The sequence below is a fragment of the Pseudoliparis swirei genome, chromosome 7 (genome assembly GCF_029220125.1).
Source record: "Pseudoliparis swirei isolate HS2019 ecotype Mariana Trench chromosome 7, NWPU_hadal_v1, whole genome shotgun sequence".
In the NCBI taxonomy this organism is placed as follows: Eukaryota; Metazoa; Chordata; class Actinopteri; order Perciformes; family Liparidae; genus Pseudoliparis; species Pseudoliparis swirei.
The window spans coordinates 9,996,040-10,014,570 of NC_079394.1; the positions used below are offsets into that span (position 1 = coordinate 9,996,040).

Sequence of the window (18,531 nt, forward strand, 5' to 3'; positions counted from 1 at the left end):
ATGTGGAAGCAGTTGGACAACAGATGTCGTCTGCACAGTGTCTCCCATGTCAGCCGTGGAGCCCGGCGGCTCCTTCCAAGTGTCCATCGCTCGGGCTCTGCTCGCACGCGCCGGCCGCTCGCTCTCGGCAGAACGGCAGAACATGCTGGACTTGAGACATTTTCTTGTACTTTTTAATGAATTTACCTTGGATTTGTTCTGTGACTTTGTCTTTGTGACAGTATTTGCAACAGTTGCCTTTGCATCGGTTGAACCCTCCAGATTCAGGTGTATTTAAAGGATATATATGTAATATATTTATTGTATAATATCATGAAAAGAATAAACATAAGATAAACTGTTAAATTGAAATACTGGCTTATCTGACAACAACGCTGCAGCCACTATGTTCTCTTTTCAAATTCCGGTTCTAGTGTTGAACCTCTGTTTTTGCTCTGACCTGAGTCTCCCCCCCCCCCCCCACTGCCCATTTGCATACCCAGCTTTGCCAGATATGAAAACTTGGCATTCAAACAGCAGCCATGGCGTAAAGCCAACAAACTGGAGACATAAAGAAAAAACCTGTTGTACCAGTTCAACGAGTTTAAGTCTAGTTTACGGACTTGAGCATCTCTCTGTGGTTTGTGTACATTTGGGTTAACAAGGCAGTGAATATTTAGGGCCCCCCCGGTGTTGCCCCACGGTGACGTTACTCACGCCCATGCCGAGCTACTAGCTATTTATATATCTTATTTAATAGAAATTAAATACCTATTTTAGAAGAGTTTCCGATTCTAGCGCTGCCAGATCGGCAGCAGCCAGTTCGATTCACCAACGGCGGAGCGTCTCAGCGCTGATTGGCTTTCGTATCTCAGCATTAAGGTCCTTCCTCTACCGCCGCTCTGCGCTCAACTCAACCTTTTAATACTCAAACATCTCCGCGACTTATTGAGTGGCGTAATATTCGCGCGAGGCGACAAATCGATATTGAAATTCGTTGCCAACTATTCTAATAATCGATTTTTATCGAGTGTAAAGATTGTTCTGGTTAAATATTGTGACGGTAAGTTACGTTTTGAATGACTTGTATCTGTTGGTTACTCAACAGTAAACCAAAAGGCCTTGTGGTGTAATCTGAGGTCGCACCACCACTTCCCCTCAGGACCGCCAGCATCCAGACACTTTCACAGCGATTCTCCTCACGCAGCCCCTCGTTAGGGCCTGTGAAGTGCACCTGCTGTACTTCAGGGATATGATTTTTCAGCTTTATCGGACAGACGAGTCGCATTCGATGCCTCACGACATGTTAAGTGTTACCCTGCCTTTTGTTTTCCCAGACTCAAACCTGGCTTCGGATAATACGTTTGTTCTGTGTCTTGGACACCAGAAATGAAGTCGTGTTTCAGATTAAGTGTCAAAATGGGACACATTGCACGGGAATTTAACTCCTCGGCCGTTACAACAAGGGAACTGAGATCCAGCTTTTGATCGGGCGACACGGGAGTCAGTGGAGACGTTGACGCACGGCGGCAGCCTCCATCGGGACATCAATTATACAAGCGGCCTCATCGCCGCTCTCCTGCTCTTCATTATCCTCAACACTTTGTTCACACGGCCACATGCTCTGTGGTGTCATTGTCGTTCTCAGTCCGCCGGCGACTTGTTAACGCACACTGCAGCACTCATTCACTGTGGCAGGACCCACAAGGCCACTTTGTTGCTTTCATTCCACCGACTAAGCTGTTACGTGGACTGACGGTCTCGATGTTCTCTCCTCTCTCCCCTCCTCACCTCGTCCGTCCCTCTGCCAGCCGGTGGCGGAGCCGATCCCCATCTGCAGCTTCTGCTTGGGCACCAAGGAGCAGAATCGCGATAAGAGGCCGGAGGAGCTCATCTCCTGCGCCGACTGCGGCAATAGTGGTGAGTGCTGCTTTGTGACCAGTAAGACCCGGGATCTGAGCACCAGTTCACTGGCTGTGTGGCACGAGCAACCACAGAAGAAGAGGACCCGTCAGCCGCCTGCAAAGTATAGATGTGATACGATTGGTTAGAGTACATTTCATCTAAAAATGTGGGAAGAAATCGAACTTAAGCACATATCTTGTAAAAAGATAAGCATGCGTTTCAGTTTTAGGAGGCTGCACACAGACTGAGTCATTTATCTCTGCACATTTTTGGATCCAGGCTGTCATGCTTACATTTGAGCAAAGACAAAACGCAACAGTTGACAGAGACTGGCAGCGGTCTTCGTTTTCAGAGAAATTGGGATATGAATCTGTTTTTTTTCTGCAGCTTAGTGAAGGCAGAGGAGATCTTGTTTTCCTCTTTCCTCCCTGGGTTTCTGTCTCAGGCGGGACCATCTTGTTTGCTGCTCTTCAAACGGCGAAAGCACAGCGCCGACATATTGTCATTTATGTTTGAACACTCTCTCTGCAGCCAGGTTTGTTTCAGGGCGGCCTTTTCAATTCCAAATGGAGCTCCTTTTTCTTCTCCTACAATGATGCAAGTGGGTCACGGCTGTCAGTCAGCAGCGGCAAAAAGAAGAAAAAGAAGTGTGCAACGTTAACGCACTTGTTTGTGTCTCTGCGTGTCTCTCTACCTGCAGGCCACCCGTCCTGTCTCAAGTTCTCCCCAGAGCTCACAGCGCGAGTCAAGGCTCTGTGGTGGCAGTGCATCGAATGCAAGACTTGCAGCAGCTGTCAGGATCAAGGGAAGAATGCGGTGAGTGGCTGAGCGAATACGGCGGATTGGCCGCCTATCGGTGTCTGAACACTCTCTTCTCTGCCTCGGTGCCAGATAGAGATGCCGATAGACGTATCTGTGGCCCTGGGAGTGAGCTATTTTAGTCGCCATCGGCATGATTTCACTCTCTTTTTCTTATCAAGTGAGGAATATGTGTTTATTTAAATGTTTGCGGAGAGGTTAGACGGGAAGACAAAATGCACATCCGACTACCGAGATGCACAATGTTAATAAAATCAGTCTTTGAAGATTGGGAATGAAAGGGAAAGCAAGAAGTTTCTTAAAAAAGTCTTGGTGGATATTTTCAAAGAACAGTTCAACTGTCAAAGTTTATAGTAATTGAATAAATTTGATATGAGGATAATGCACTTTTGGGCACAAACAAGTGGAAATCTGCTCAAAAGGAGCCATTAGAATGAGCACTGCAGCCTCCAATACATGTATCCTCAAACAAAGTGCATCGTATCCATCTTATTGGACGTGACTGACACATATATTTGATTTAAAAAGTACGCCCCAACATATTGTTCTCGCTTTCATGTTAGTTTAACATGCGCAATAGGTCGGCGAGACTCACTTTATCTGAAACGCATCTAACGGGTTTATTCATCATCAATACTTGTGTGTGTGTTACCGTACAGGACAACATGCTGTTCTGTGACTCCTGTGACCGGGGCTTCCACATGGAGTGCTGTGATCCTCCCCTCACGCGTATGCCAAAAGGTAAGCACACGACTCCTTTCCTCAGTGGACCGCTGCTTTAACGTATCACTCGCCTCTTCATTGCCTCTTTGAAGCCTCCCATGAATTTAACTGACGGAATACCCACAGCTCGTACATTAGCACACTACGCGATCGTTATAGTCGCACTAAATGATGTCTTGAGTTCTCATGAATTGCCTAACGCTCCACCGTTGAGTGCTAATATGTTGGATAAGTCCCGCGGCATGTTGGTATCTGCACTGAAGCCCGTCTTGTCTAATCCACCTCAGGGTGTGTGAACCTGTGCTTTCACCCTTCCTCTCCAGGCATGTGGATTTGTCAAATCTGCCAACCCAGGAAAAAGGGAAAGAAGCTTTTACATGAAAAGGCAGCACAAATCAAACGGCGCTACAGCGCACCGCTGGGGCGGCCCAAGAACAGGTAGAGAAATGCCTTCAGCTCTTACCGTCTTCTTCAATGTGAGCCAGCTTCACCCGGGTGCACACGAGCTAGCAGCCCGATGCCGACCCTCAGAAATGAGCTCACAGCTACTCTTTTCTTCTATTGCTATTTCTCTTGTCTGTGTAATTTATCATCTATATTTCAATATCGTCTTTGTATATGAAGGGTTTGTCCTATATGTACATTTGTGGCCCCATAAGCAGAGTCTCAAACAGACCGCTCTCTGTCTCCTCAGGCCGGGGCGGCCCTTTAAAAAGCTGGGCAGGCATGGTCGGCGGAAGCGCTCGGCCTCCGCCCACTCCTCCTCCAGCTCCTCCTGCGAGGGTTACCCTGGTGACGACCGGCTACTTTTTTCGATGCGGGACGACGACGACCTGTCGCAGGGCAGCCTACGCTTCAACAACAAGACCAAGGGCCTCATAGACGCCCTCACAAAGTTCTTCACGCCGTCGCCTGAGGGCCGGAAGGCGCGGCAGGAAGTCGTGGACTATTCGCAGCAGTGCCGCATCCGAAAGAAAGCCAATCGCAAAGGAGAAGGAGATGATAGAGGTCAGGATGAGCGGCTCTACCACTGCAGTGTGACTTTAGTTTCATCTCAGGGTCATGCAACATATTAGATTTGAACTGGTCCAGTTGACATTAACAATTAAATCAATCTAAGTGTACTATTATTACAGAAAAGTACAACATAGACGGTGTAAAATGTTATTGGAAACTGGCCAAAATACATTTATAAAATGTTCTTGACATGCAAATCAGAAATAGCTTTGTGATTTCAATACAAGTGATACGGGATGTGACTGTATTGTGTGTAGCGTACGAGACATGAAGCTAATTTTCAAAAGTCCACCATCATAATTATTAATGAACCAACTGCGAAAAACCTACAAACTAGGCTCTAAATTTCACCACATTTTAATAACGTCCACAGCATAAATTGGTAATACTTGCACTTTAATGAGCCAGCAGCATCGTGACATTAATAATCATACGGTATCTTCATGCATATTTTACCAATATTCTTATCAGACGGGCTGATGTGGTGCTGCAGAGACGGTGCTTACATTCTTCTCCCAGTATCAAAAGGATACGGCCCTCATGAGACTTAATTGTAAATTGTAGACCGATGGTAAAATGGTGTAGAATTGATATTTTGTTCTGCCTCTGAAAATTGTAGCCGATGCATCAAAAGAAATGTCTCTTTAATGTGAAGTGGCCTCCTGCAGTTCTTGTTCCACTGAACGTTCCGAGTGCAGCTCGGTAGAAGAGAACACGTGTGACGGAGCAGACGCAGCAGCAGCATTTATTTCCATTCTCACCGGCACCAACGTCTGTGTTCTGACCCACGTTGAAGATTCGGTTGCACGCTGGGCAGGTTCATACAACCTGTATGAGTTTGGTGACAAATCCAGAGAGATTCAAAAGCATTATTTTATATGTATAAAAGGCCACATCAACCAGAACAGTAGGTTTGTCATTGAACACATTAATGTATCCGTGGTGATATTGCTTTGCTATAACCACCTGGAGCACCTTTTTGAACAAATCAATCGGCACTCGTCTTGGTATTCCGTCGTGCAAGCTTCTCAATGCATGTTAATTAATGTCGACTCTGTGTTTCCATCCCCAGACAATCAGGAAGGCAGCGACTGGCGGGATGAAGATGAGAAACTTCCCGGACACGAGAACCTGACGGAAAAAGACATCGAGCTGTTCAGACACATCCAGGAGCTGGCACTGCAGGTACACAGGCACAATATGAAATGTCTTTTAAAGTGCAATGATCAGAGGCGGGGCAACGGGTAAGGAGGACCCGAAGAGGGGCCACATTGTAGGGTGAGACAGCATGAGCAGGAGATCCAGGGAGAGAGCCATCAGGCCACCAGGAGGCTGTCAGGCTGGAGTTATGGGCCGTGGTATGATGATGTGTATGTCAACGGGGAGGAGAATGCCGAGTCAACAACACCTAGGTCGTAAAACATGAAGTCACCGGCTCACATGGGACTAGCCATGTTTGTGGTTGGAAGAGTCAATCAGCTGTATTGATTCATTGTATTAATACATTGATTTACCATGGAACTCTTTCCAGATTCAGCAGGTTTATTAAAATCATCAGATACCATAGATGGAGTGAGTCTTGAGCGGAGCAGCTCTCATGACGAGGTTAGCCTCGCCAGTGTAGATCCAGAGGGGAACTGTAAATGAGCCACATTGACGCCCCTTTGCATGCCGCACCGCAGTCGATGGATCAGAGAGCGGGTGTTTGGCCGGTGTCAGGGGAGTCATATTTAAACTCCATCCCACCGGAATATTCACTGCAGTGTTTAAGTGTTTGATGCAGGCAGGCCGAGTGGTGAGCCCTAATTATGTGTGAAGAGGGCCGTGGAGTAAAATACATTATCATCATAAACGACAGGCGGAGAGGTGCAAACTGTGTCAGCAGCTCCACTTTAAAGCTCCGTTGTCACGCTAGCAGGTAGCCCGGTATCTCTGAGAATCACAAAGTGGCTTTTGGTCACAGACTTCCATCGATTATATTAAAGGTGTGTTACTGATGACCGTCTCCTGCCTCGGTGTAAGATCCCAATACAGGAGGCCCCCGGTGTGTAATCTGTCTACTTCACCGTTGATCACTCCAGCAGTGAAGTTGACCTTCCATGTCTCTCCCTCCCTTTCCTCCTCCTCCTCCTCCTCCTCCTCCTCCTCCTCCTGTGTTGCTCACCAAAACAGAAAGTCGGGGTGACGGGTCCACCAGATCCTCAGATGCGCTGTCCGTCAGTTATCGAATTTGGCAAGTTTGAAATCCAGACGTGGTATTCATCTCCATACCCCCAGGAGTACAGCAGGTAAGCTGATTACCCTAATGAAGCACAACAGCATAATGTACTTAGCTCACAGTCCTGTGTGGAGGCACAAGCAATTACCACCCGCGTAATGGAGCTCAATTATAAGGTTGTTTACCGTACCACCTACTTTGGCAGGTAACCAGCCAGAGCCGGGGAGGCCCTTTGGTTCAGATTGGCTTTGGCTGTTTTCATTTTCTTCATGTATGTGACTGTTGAATGAAATATATGTTCAACCATTCTCACAAAATCTGCTGTTCAAATCCTACTGGTTCCACGTGTGTCTCAGGCATTGCGGTGTTCTGCTTATTTAAAAACGAGAGCTGTTTATCTCACTAATTAATCTGGCAATTATTTTCTCAAAAGTCAATGAAATGTTTCCATCACAATTTCCCAAAACGCAAGTTGACTAACACATATTGCTTCTTTTGTCTGACCAACACTCCAAGAAACTAAAGCTACTCCATTAACCTCTGCACCCCACGCAGTTTCGCGGCGTCTTTCGCTCCGGTCACGTTTTACTTTCTGTAGCCTTGATTTTCACAGATATAATAAATCCTGCACATCTATGAAAAGCAGCACAGCCCTGGCTAGAAGACTTTAAAAATGTCTTTTGTGCAGTTACAATGCCATAAATCATAAAAAAAGAGCCTCCTGTAGAGTAACTCCCCACAATGCACTTTGTTCAGCAGCCTGCGGTTCAGTCCAAGTTTCACAAAAAGCATTTTCACAGGACTGTTGCTCTCAGCCATATACACAGGAGCATGGCTAGCAGCTGTTTAGAGTTACCGGTTTATGTGGGGCAAACTCTTAAAATGCGATGCGTAGAATGAAATGTTTTTGATGAATTTTAAGCTGACATTTGATGTGTTCAAAGACAGTCGGAAGGATGAAAATCGGACAATTATGACCGTTTTTACAGCTTCTGGTGATTGTAAAGTGTTTAGTTTTGACGAGTTGTTGAAGGAAAACATGCTTTTCCATCCTGCTGACGGGTTTTGGGGTTCAGAGGGTTATTAACTATTGGAAGAAAAAGAACTGATTTTTTAAAGTTTCTGTTGATCAATTACTTTTCAATTGGAGACTATCGAGTTGTGATTTATTTTTAATTTTTTTACACCCATTTCTCACGTTTCCTCCTCCACTGTACTCCTATTCCAGGTTACCCAAGCTCTACTTGTGTGAGTTCTGCCTGCGCTACATGAAGAGTCGCAGCATCCTCTACCAGCACATGAAGAAGTGCAACTGGTTCCACCCCCCTGCTAACGAGATCTACAGGAAGGAAGATGTCTCTGTTTACGAGGTGAGGAACTGTTGGGACTGAATGATGGTTGACCGTTACTGAACAGAAGAACACCTGAAGAACGCGAGTGATTGTGGAAGACACTGTAACGGAGAGGGACTCTGTTGAACCCGCATACCACAGCCCCGTTAAAGCAAGCCCCTTTACCCTGAGCCTTTCTTCTTTACCTCGTGCACTAACTCCATCCCTGGTACTTTATGAATAGACAACATGTTGCTCCATCCAACTCCTAATGGTGATGGATTGACATCCATCCCAGAGAGGACTATTCCTAAATTGATGTAATTAGGCAGAGTAACGGCGATGATCAGAATAATTTCTCAGCGCCCACGCACAAGACAGCTCTTCTGGGTCTCGTAGCGCAGCAGCAGATTCATTCAGTGGATTGTCTGCGGGTCACGGCCACTGCAGCTCCCGTTTCCCCGCTCTGCGGTCCATCCCTGCTCGGAGGAGAGCAGATGCAACTGGCAAGCTGCCAAACCGACGCGCCCGCCTTCTCCTTCTCTTTGCGGCTCCTTGTTTCTCGCCTCCACCCTCTCCATCAGTCGGGTCTCCAGAGACGCGGCTGGGATCATTGCCTGACACTAACTTCTCCTTCATTCACCGTCGGGTTGTTCCACAGCTCTCGACCAGCAGCTCACACGGACGTACTTCTGGAGAGCAGTGTGTTTCTGGCAATGATGGCAGTCGTGTGGGAAACGCTCGGTCATTGTGTGGCGCTGATGTTTTGCTTCTCTCATCCAACCACAGGTTGATGGGAACGTGAGCACAATCTACTGTCAGAACCTGTGTCTGCTGGCCAAGTTGTTCCTGGACCACAAGACCCTCTACTATGATGTGGAGCCCTTCCTTTTCTACGTCCTGACCCAGAACGACAGCAAAGGTTGCCACCTTGTTGGCTACTTCTCTAAGGTATGACCACCTCGAGACCAGTGCGTGTGTGTGAGAATGCATCAACAAACCACTCAACAGTAATTAAGGCAACAACACTTGCTGCTATTTCCACTAATGCACATGCAGACATCATATTTTGTGTTATCGTGGTTATATCCACATAATTTATGGTGCTGCTAGACTGTCTTGTTAATACAAGTGTGTGTGTTTTTTGTATAAGAGTGTTTGTGTATAGATAGATAGATAGTGTGGAAGAAAAAAAGTTTTGTATTTTCTGCTGCCCCAATATATTTATGTGTATATTTATGTGTGTATATTTATGTTACAATTTATATTACAAATATTCCTGCTCAACCAAAATGTGGAGATGAATATATTCCAATGACATTGAAATGCTCCGGCGTCACTCCACACAGGTGCATTGCTAAAAACATAGAAAAGGTCCAAAGTGTCCCAGGTAAAGCGAGTGGCTGCTGTGAGCTCCGTTGCTCCTCTGTAGCGTTTGCAGGTGCTCCCATTAACATGCCGCCTCGCTGCCAACACACAGCAGTCGGTGAGCCGACGCAGCGCCACCGACACCCGGCCGCACGCCCACACAGGCTTGCTCTGTGATGTCCTTTTCCCTTTCATATGTATTTATATTTATATTTCTAATGGTCGAATGTGTCTGCTTCTTTCCCTCCTCTCCAGGAGAAGCACTGTCAACAGAAATACAACGTGTCATGCATCATGATTCTTCCACAGTACCAGCGGAGGGGCTATGGACGCTTTCTCATCGACTTCAGTAAGCGTCAAACAAAACGCGCACGAAGTGACAACGCCAATAACTGAAATGCATCAGTTGATGGACAAAATGAACACATTGAAAAATAGAAAATATTGTGTTGTACATATTTTTTGGGGTTCAAGATGTCCCTTGCTCCCTCCCTCCCTCCCTCCCTACAGGCTACTTATTGTCCAAGCGCGAGGGCCAGCCAGGATCTCCAGAGAAGCCTCTGTCCGACCTCGGCCGACTGTCCTACATGGCCTACTGGCGCAGTGTGGTGCTGGAGTGTCTCCACGACGTCCGCGACCGGCAGATCACCATACGACAACTAAGCAAGCTGACCGGGATCTGCCCGCAGGACATCACCACCACCCTGCACAGTCTGAGCATGCTGGATCAGCGAGGAGACAGGTCAGAGACGGGCCGGGGACGCATTCAGAAGCGCTTCACATTATTTAGAACCCTCTTAATTAAATGGGTCAACGATGCACTCCAGTGGTTCACACTGTAGTCCCACAAGGTTCCTGCAGATTGCACTGTAGGAACATCGTTCTCACTTAGCTGGCCGTGTTATTTTAATCCCATTAGTTCTTCTGCATTGGCATATTATATAACTCACTCTGGGGCAGTGAGAAAGGGAAGGAGGATCTGGTAGCCAGACAAAGTATTTAAGGCTCTTCTAACTAACCCTAAATAAACAGCATAGCTTGCAGCCAGGTTACACCTTCCATGTAAACAAAGCACGCCTTTTAAAGTAGACTTTACTAAGATCATTGCTGACACGGTATTAATACGAAGATGCAGTTTGTTGTATTTAAATTCTACTGCATGTTACATTGACCTGCTCCCAGGCCATTTGACACTTCCTGATATTTAGACAAAATGTCTGCAACAGTAGGATAGAAAGGGAAGCTTGATGGACAGTTGATTTAAATACTTAGCTAAGTTTACTCCGGTGATTTAATGTATTCAGTCAGTATTAACTTACAATCATGTTATCAAAGTCTTTGGTAGCACCATAACAAAATATGGCTTTGGTTTGAAACACAAATATTGAGCCTCTGAGTTTAAGTACACATGTTCATCCCAATGATCTCGTAAATCACAGTCCATCTGCACAAGTATGCACAACACTTAGTGGGCGTCGCACGCTAACAAACACATAGGTGTGAATGGAAACCGACATATACTGACGTACACGGCCACATTCCCCTTTTTCTCCACACAAAGAACCGTGAGTTCTGACACTCTTGTCTCTTCTCTTGTCAGGCTGGTCCTGGTGCGGCGGGAGAAGCTGGTGTCCAAACACATGACTCGTCTCAAGGCCCGGCCGCGGCAGCTGGATGTCGACCCCGAGTGTCTCCGCTGGACTCCCGTCATCGTGACCAACACGGTGGTCTCTGATGGAGACGACGACGATGACGAGGAGGAGGAGGAGGAGGAGGAGGAAGATGAAGAGGAAGATGAACCAGAGGAACACAAACGCAAGGAGGTAAATTAGTTGAATTTGTGTTTGTTCAAAGTAGAACAGCAGAGGGATTTCAAAGGTGTCGGACATGCTGACTGATTTTATTTCACTTTTATCTGACAATAGATCAAACCAAGTCACAAGGTCCCACCAATGTCCTGGCACATGCGCCAAGGAAAGAAGAGGGAGGAGGATGAGGACGAGGAGGAAGAAGAGGAAAGAAAGTGCTTCCTGGGGTTTCCCATTAGCCAAAGCTCTCCCACTTCCCCTCCCATTCGCTGTCCGCCCTCTGTCCCGGAGCCGCCACGCCCCCTTCCTCCAACAAATGGACAACGCAGACCACGGGGGCGCCCACCCAAAAACTGGCCTTGGGGCAAAGTGAAAGACAGCGCACGGGTGGGACGGCCGCCTAAGATCCGCCCCGTGGAGGACGAGGATGACGAAGACGAGGAGAGAACGGAGGGAGGAAAAACCACAGGCTCTGCCACCGGCCCCCCCTCTCTTTTCTCCCTGGACAGACAGACAGAATCCACGGCCTTTCACTTACTGGACATGGCCAGACATCCCTCCATAACTCCCACGCGGAGAGGGCGGCCCCCAAGGAAAAAGAGAGGCCCTAAGCCCAGATCGATGGAGGGGCCTGAGGAGGGGCTGGCACAGGTTCCTATGGTTTCCAGGTTGAATGAGTCTCTTCTTGTCAGGAAGAGCTGCTTTAGTGAAAGCAGTGAAGAGGAGGAAGATGACGAAGATGATGACGAAGAAGATGATGATGATGATGATGATGAGAGGAGAGCGTGCTCCCCGCCCATCCTCACCAAGCCTGCCTTGGGGCTCAAATGCAAGGTAAGAAACCGTGAATGCTAAGATTGATTCATTGTCTAATTTTTGGAGTTCACCAAATCTAAATATATTAGCATTCAGTTGTGTTGAGAACTGGATTTGTGCCCAGGCTTTTTATTCCAGTCTTCTTGTTCTGAGTTGGTCTGGGTCAGGACCGCCTCATAACCTGTCCTGTTTCTACCCAGAAGCCTCTGAGGAAGCGTCGCTTTCGTCAGCGCAGCCACCCTCACAGCAGCGTTGTGACGGAGACGATCTCTGAAACCACAGAGGTGTTGGATGAGCCTTTTGTGGACTCTGAATCCGAGAGGCCGATGCCCCGGCTGGAGGAGGAGACGCCACTGGGCCACCCACTGCACCGCTACCCACCAGCCCGCTCCGTCATGAGGTTGTCTGACTCGGCACCGAAAAGGGGCCGCCACTCCAACCTCACAGATTCAGAGGAAGACGGTGAGCAGATGGTTTTGACCTGATTGAGTGATGCTTGGCCTGTTTATTGACTGACTATGTGTGCAGCGTTATCTAACACTGGCTTATCTTCTTCTTGCCCCCCTTCAGAGCTAACGCCTATGCTGAAGCCTGTGGCCGCTGTCCCAGCAACTCCATCGGAGACCCTCGCGGCCAACCCGGAGGTCCCAGTCAAGAAGAAGAAAGGCTGGCCCAAGGGGAAGAGCCGCAAACCATTGCACTGGAAGAAACAAGGTCCCGGAAAGCCGCCCGAGGGCGGAGCAGCCGCAGACGGCCAGGCCCAAAGTGGGGATCCGCCACCCCCCAAAATCAAGATGAAGCCTGGCCGCAAGCCTCGGAGCTGGTACCTGCAGCGGGCCCAGGAGGAGGCAGAGAGGCTCGAGCAGGAAGGACAAAGGCAGTTGGAGCAGCAGCTGGACAAAGATCCCCAGCTGCTCCAGGCAGACGACCGTCTCAGCAAGCGAGGCTGCAGAACCAACACCGACCGAGACACCAAGCAGAAAGACTCTGACGAAGAAGACTATCACCCGAAGCCCGTGGAGCAGAAGGTGGCCAAGCGGCCAAGAGGAAGACCGCCCAAGAATCGCGCCCTCTGCCCGCCACCACAGCCGGCCCCCAAACCGGCCCCCACCTCTGAGCCAGAGGAGGAAGAGGAGGAGGAAGAGGAGGCTGAAAGATCCTGGGAGGAAGATAAACCCAGCCGTCCGCCGTCCCGTGCCCTGCTGACCCCTTCGTCCTCGTCTTCCACTTTAGGGCCCCGGGCCTCACAGTCCCGGCCTCAGGACACGGATATGGGTGACAGGGAAGAGGATGATGATGATGATGAGGAGAGGGAGGAAGAGGAATGTGGCAGCATGGGCAGCGGTGGTGGAAGTATCAACAGGCGAGCAGCAGTTACACCCGGCTCAGGAAGCAGGCGCAGCGAAGACCACGATGCCGATGATGAAGGTGATGGACACTTGGAGGACAAGAGCAACGACAGCAGCAGTAAGAAAAGAAAAAGCCAGGACTCTGAAGATGACGATGAAGATGAGGAGGAGGAGCCCGCCTCCCTTGCAAGCTCTCCTCCGGTCAAAGAAGAACCCCAAGGCGGAGAGGCTTTTTTAGAAATGGAGAACAGCGTGGCGAGAGACTACGTCAGCAAGCAGGAGGAGGAAGAAGAGGAGGAGGAGGAGGAGGAGGCTGAGGAGGAGGCGCAGGAGGCCAAGTGTCGGCCCTCCTCGGCCGACCCGCAGCAGGAGGAGAGGCGGCGCCGAGAGCAGGAGGAGTCCGCCGCAGCAGCCGCGGCGGTGGAGACCGTCACAGCCATGTCGGTTCCCTCCGAGCCGATGGAGCTCCAGTCCCTCCACCCGGACGACAAGGACGTCACGCTGCTGATGGAGCCCCAGCACCCGCACCAGCACTGCGACTTCAAAGAGGAGCTGGGCCACCATCACCCACACCACCACCACTCCAATGAGCTGGACCTGGAGACGATGCAGGCCGTCCAGTCGCTCACACAGGGGGAGGCCCAGGACGAGGAGGTCGAAGCCCCGCCGCACCACGGGACCTACCAGGACTGCGAGGAGACCCTCGCGGCCTGCCGGACCCTGCAGAGTTACAGCCACGCGGGGGAGGCCGAGGAGGAGGCGCTGGCCTTGGTGGAGGAGTGCGGGGCCTCCCAGCACAGCAGCCCCCTCCCGAACCCCTCAGGGCTGCCCCTACCCGGTCAGTCTGTGCGCTCGGTGAACAGTCCGGGGTTGCCCTCGGGCATCATGGACGCCACACCGGCGGGGCAGAGGGGAGGGACGCCGGGCCCGACTGGAACAGGGGGAAGCGGTGGAGGAGCTGGAGGGGGCTACACCCAGATCACGCCGGAACATCCCAGTTCCCTTTCTGCCCCCTCCCAGCAGAACATGGAGACGTCGCCGATGATGGACGTGCCGTCGGTGTCCGACCACTCGCAGCAGGTGGTGGACAGCGGCTTCAGCGACCTCGGCAGCATCGAGAGCACGACGGAGAACTACGACAACCCCAGCAGCTACGACTCCACCATGGGCGGAGGGGGGAACGGAGGGGGAATGTCAGCTGCCGTAGTTTCGGGAGCCACCACAGCCTCCTCATCGTCGGCCTCCTCTTCTTCAAGCTCGGCCACCCCGTCCTCCCAGTCCAACAGCTGCTCTTTTGTGCCAGCCCCCAGCCTCACATCCTCCACGGGGACGGGCGGGTCCCAACTGGGGATGGGCAGCTGCAGCCTCATCCAGCAAGCGGGGCCAGGGCCCAACGGCGGACCAGGTGCCAGTAATGTAGGCAGTGCTGGACCCCAGCCGCCCCCGCCCCCACCCCCGTCTAATACCCCCAATTGTGGCATTAAGTCCCCTCAGAGCTGTGGTGTGATCGAGAGGCCTCCCAGCACCAACCAGCAGCAGCAGTCCCAAAAAAAGGGTCCTCAGCAGCAACAAGCGCCCAACCCTCAGCCTCCACCACCCGCAACACCGCAGCAACAGCAGCAACAGCAGCAGCAACAACAACAACAACAACAACAGCAACAGCAGCAGCAGCAGCAGGCCCTGTCCCAGTGTAGCATGGGCAATGGCTTCGCCTCCACGCCCATGATAATGGAGATCCCCGAGAGTGGCGGAGGAGGGGGCCGCACCCTGTATGAGCGCATGGGTCAGGACTTTGGCACGGGGGGCTACCCTCAGCCCTCGGCCACCTTCAGCCTGGCCAAACTCCAACAGCTCACCAACACCATCATGGACCCCCATGCCATGCCCTACTCCCATTCAGCCTCTGTCACTTCCTACGCCACCAGCGTGTCTCTCTCCAACCCCGGGCTGGCCCCATCCCCCCACACCACCCTCCCTCAGGGCCAGCCCACGATGACCCCGCCTCCCAACCTTAGCTCTGGCTCCATGAACCTGGGCTCCCTGCAGCTACAATGCAACATGCCCACCGCCAACATTGGTTTGGGGCCCCCGCCGCACACGCAGCGGCTACAGGGCCAGATGGCCACGGTCAAAGGTCATATTTCCATCCGGTCCAAAGCCACGCAGCAGCTGGCCCCGGCCCCGCACCAGCAGCAGCTCTACGGCCGCAGCTCGGGGGCCGTGGCCATGCAGGGCTCGCCGCGCACCTTGGCCGTGCAGCGCGGCATGATGCCAAACCTAATGCCCACTCCAGCACCGTACAACTCCATGAACATGCCCCTCAACGCCATGTCGGCCGGTTACAGAATGCCCCAACCCATGATGAACAGTGGTTACCACGGCAACCCCCCTTACATGAATCAGCCAGCTCAGTACCCCATGCAGATGCAGATGGGCATGATGGGAGGGCAGGGTTACCCGCAGCAGCCGATGCAGCCCAATCACCATGGCAACATGATGTACACTGGCCCCTCCCATCACAGCTATGCTGGCGTCCCTAAACAGTCACCTTACATGAGCAGATGAGCAGCCGAGAACTGAGGAAGGAGACATGAGGCAAGAGCTGATACTCGCTGTACTCTAGATGTCCATTACTCCTGTTCACCCTCTCCAGCGCTGCGGCGGGCGCCGGGCCGAGGAGGTGATCGGAGACGGAGGAGGCTCTTTGGGTCTCCTGTTTTTCTGTGTCGTCATTTTGTCCCTTTGTTTTCTTTTTGGGTGAAAATGTGGGCTCGTTTCCCCTCCCCACCCAGCTGGTTGTGTACGGGAACAAGTGGGGCTCCGGGTCGGGGGGGGGTGCACATGGACCTCTGCCGCGCCGCTTCAGGCCAGGCCCGCGCATCCCTCCCGTCATGTGACTCTACACAGGCCCGGGAGGCGCCTTCTCCACGCGATGCGCACCGGGGACCGGAGGGGACGAGAAGGACGAGAAGGACGCACAGAGAAGGACAACACAGGAGCGCCTCGCTCCGTCAGACTGCGAATGAAAAACAGTGGTTATCTGAATATATCCAACAATGCACACAATCTTTTAATTGATATAGGAAGCCTTACCTTGAAAAAAGAGACGATGAAACATGATGGGCGGACTCGTTGTTTTGTTAAAGATAATGTTGAATCTTATTTTTGTTGTTCATTGTTTATTTTATTTTTTATACTTGTGTGCAGTCTGACCTCTTATATGCTTTGGTCTTTATATGTGTGGCATTCTGAAATGGTGACGACACCCTCTCGCTCTCTCCGAAACACCCAAACACCGAGTCCCAGAGCAGCGTGGGAGCGCGAGCTGTTTCCAGAGTCTCTGTCTTCCCGGAGGGACCTTGTACCAAAGACAGCAAAGACACAGGAGAGACGAGCGCGTTGCTGTCTACGACACGCCCACCAATACAACAAGTAGCATTATTTTACAGTTTGCCGCCACACTGAAAACATTTCGATGTAAATATTCTGGTACTTCCCAAACACAAGCGCGCACACACACACCTAAAAACACACACAGACGCCGGCTAGCTATTGCCAAACGGTGGCTAGCTCGGGGAAAGTACAACATTAAACTAATGTCCACACTCCGCTGACAGACGGTGTCCTATGTCAGCCTCTTTTTATTTGTATTTAATTTTTTGTTCTAGCGGTTTAGGGAATGCAGAACAAACAGTGCCATTTCCATTGAACTGCTTTTGAGGAGAGTCGGTTAACTATTGCTGACCCCTCTTACGTGTTAGTGGCCGACCGAGGTCCAGGAGTCTGCTTTTGAATGGTGTCTTGGGTTAAATAAAACTGTATTTCCTCCTTTTTCCTTTCTGCAAAATTCTGCACTTCCATTGGCTAGAAACATGGCAGTAGACAATTAGCCTTTAAAAAAGGCGTGCCTAAATGCCTGATCTAGTGCATGGATTGGCCCCTCACACAGAGGCACACTCATAGAAAGCAGGGTCGAAGGTGAGAAAGTGTTCGAGGTTCTGTTGGTTGTGGCGTTCAACTGGCAGGTGTGAAACGGTTGACCTTGTTGCTCCATGTACCAGTATTCAAAGTCAAAAGAGGAGTTTTCATTTTCTTGCAGACCTGACATTGCATACTTTTATTTGTGTGTATTGTTCTGTTCTGTACTTATGTTGTTTTTTTCCTTTTTTGGGGGTTTCTTTCTGAATTTGATCAGACTGGGCAGCTTTCTTTTATGACACGAGCTGACTCTTTTTGACTTTAGAAAAACCTATTGTAGAGAAAATGTTTTTTCTATAATATAAAAAGGAAACTCTGACATTGATATTGGTACTGTCATTTTTTTCACTTCTGTTTCAGGAAAAAAAAACAATACATATTTTTTAGCTCGCCTCTTGGGTAATAATTACTAAGAAATTCAAAATTTACCAAAATTACCACTCACTTTTAGTGACTTTAAGATGCCTTTAACCTCTCCATTCCATCTCATCTCTAGAGTTTTTCTATCTTTGTGTAGTTATATTAATGCTATTTTAAACAAAAAGGACTACAAATATCTAAAGGTCACTTGGCATTCTTTTCTTTTTTTACTGTGTGTATAGGATGACTTCCTTACATTAAGAGGCATGTAAAAAGGAGCTCAGTATATTTCTGTCTGTTTATATCGCTTCCCCTTTTGTATCCTTTGTAATTGTACATGTTGCGTTGTATGCTAAGAGAGCGCAAAATAAAGAGAGGAGTGGCAGCTGGGCACACGGTGATGGTTGGAATGCGCTCAGCGGCTTCAACTCTCTACTCTGTCCCTGTATGTATTTCCATTTATTCTGTTTTTTTTAATTTCCTTTCTTTCTTAGCAAGTACTTTCAAAGAACTCTGTACATTTTAACATAAAATGAAAATAAATTATGTTGAGCCATTCACGGTTTCCTTGAGCTTTTTAAAATTTCGTCTGAGTCGGTTCGACAATTCAGCCGTCACCTCAGGCTACTACTTCCAGTTATACTCCAGAGGAACAAAGATGCTTTGATTATTATTCTATACTTTTTAAATATTTAAGTACAAGGAAGGAGTTTTACATGTTAGGTACAGGACAAATTGTGATAGGCAGCAAAACAAACTTTAAAAATATATTTTATATATATATTTGTAATATTATTTGTATATTAAAGAGTGGCGGCCCGGCCTGTTTAACAGTATCGTTGTGGAAATGAGAGCGTTAT

At 49.6% G+C, this 18,531-nt stretch overlaps 1 protein-coding gene across 4 annotated transcripts in view; it reads left to right on the top strand.

Moving 5' to 3' along the window:
* The window catches only part of kat6a (K(lysine) acetyltransferase 6A), a 29,017-nt gene extending 10,788 nt beyond the window's left edge, over positions 1–18,229 (top strand). For 3 of the 4 annotated variants that reach the window (XM_056418624.1, XM_056418626.1, XM_056418625.1), the window contains exons 3-17: positions 1,791–1,899; positions 2,585–2,700; positions 3,363–3,444; positions 3,750–3,864; positions 4,121–4,434; positions 5,516–5,628; positions 6,616–6,731; positions 7,890–8,031; positions 8,782–8,943; positions 9,616–9,709; positions 9,871–10,102; positions 10,961–11,183; positions 11,286–12,002; positions 12,185–12,446; positions 12,555–18,229. In XM_056418624.1, the coding sequence (XP_056274599.1) occupies positions 1,791–1,899; positions 2,585–2,700; positions 3,363–3,444; positions 3,750–3,864; positions 4,121–4,434; positions 5,516–5,628; positions 6,616–6,731; positions 7,890–8,031; positions 8,782–8,943; positions 9,616–9,709; positions 9,871–10,102; positions 10,961–11,183; positions 11,286–12,002; positions 12,185–12,446; positions 12,555–15,898 (6,141 nt within the window). In that variant the 3' untranslated portion in view covers positions 15,899–18,229. The remainder of the gene's footprint in view (positions 1–1,790; positions 1,900–2,584; positions 2,701–3,362; positions 3,445–3,749; positions 3,865–4,120; positions 4,435–5,515; positions 5,629–6,615; positions 6,732–7,889; positions 8,032–8,781; positions 8,944–9,615; positions 9,710–9,870; positions 10,103–10,960; positions 11,184–11,285; positions 12,003–12,184; positions 12,447–12,554) is intronic. The other variant, XM_056418627.1, reaches the window with a different exon arrangement.
* Positions 18,230–18,531: the final 302 nt, after the last annotated feature.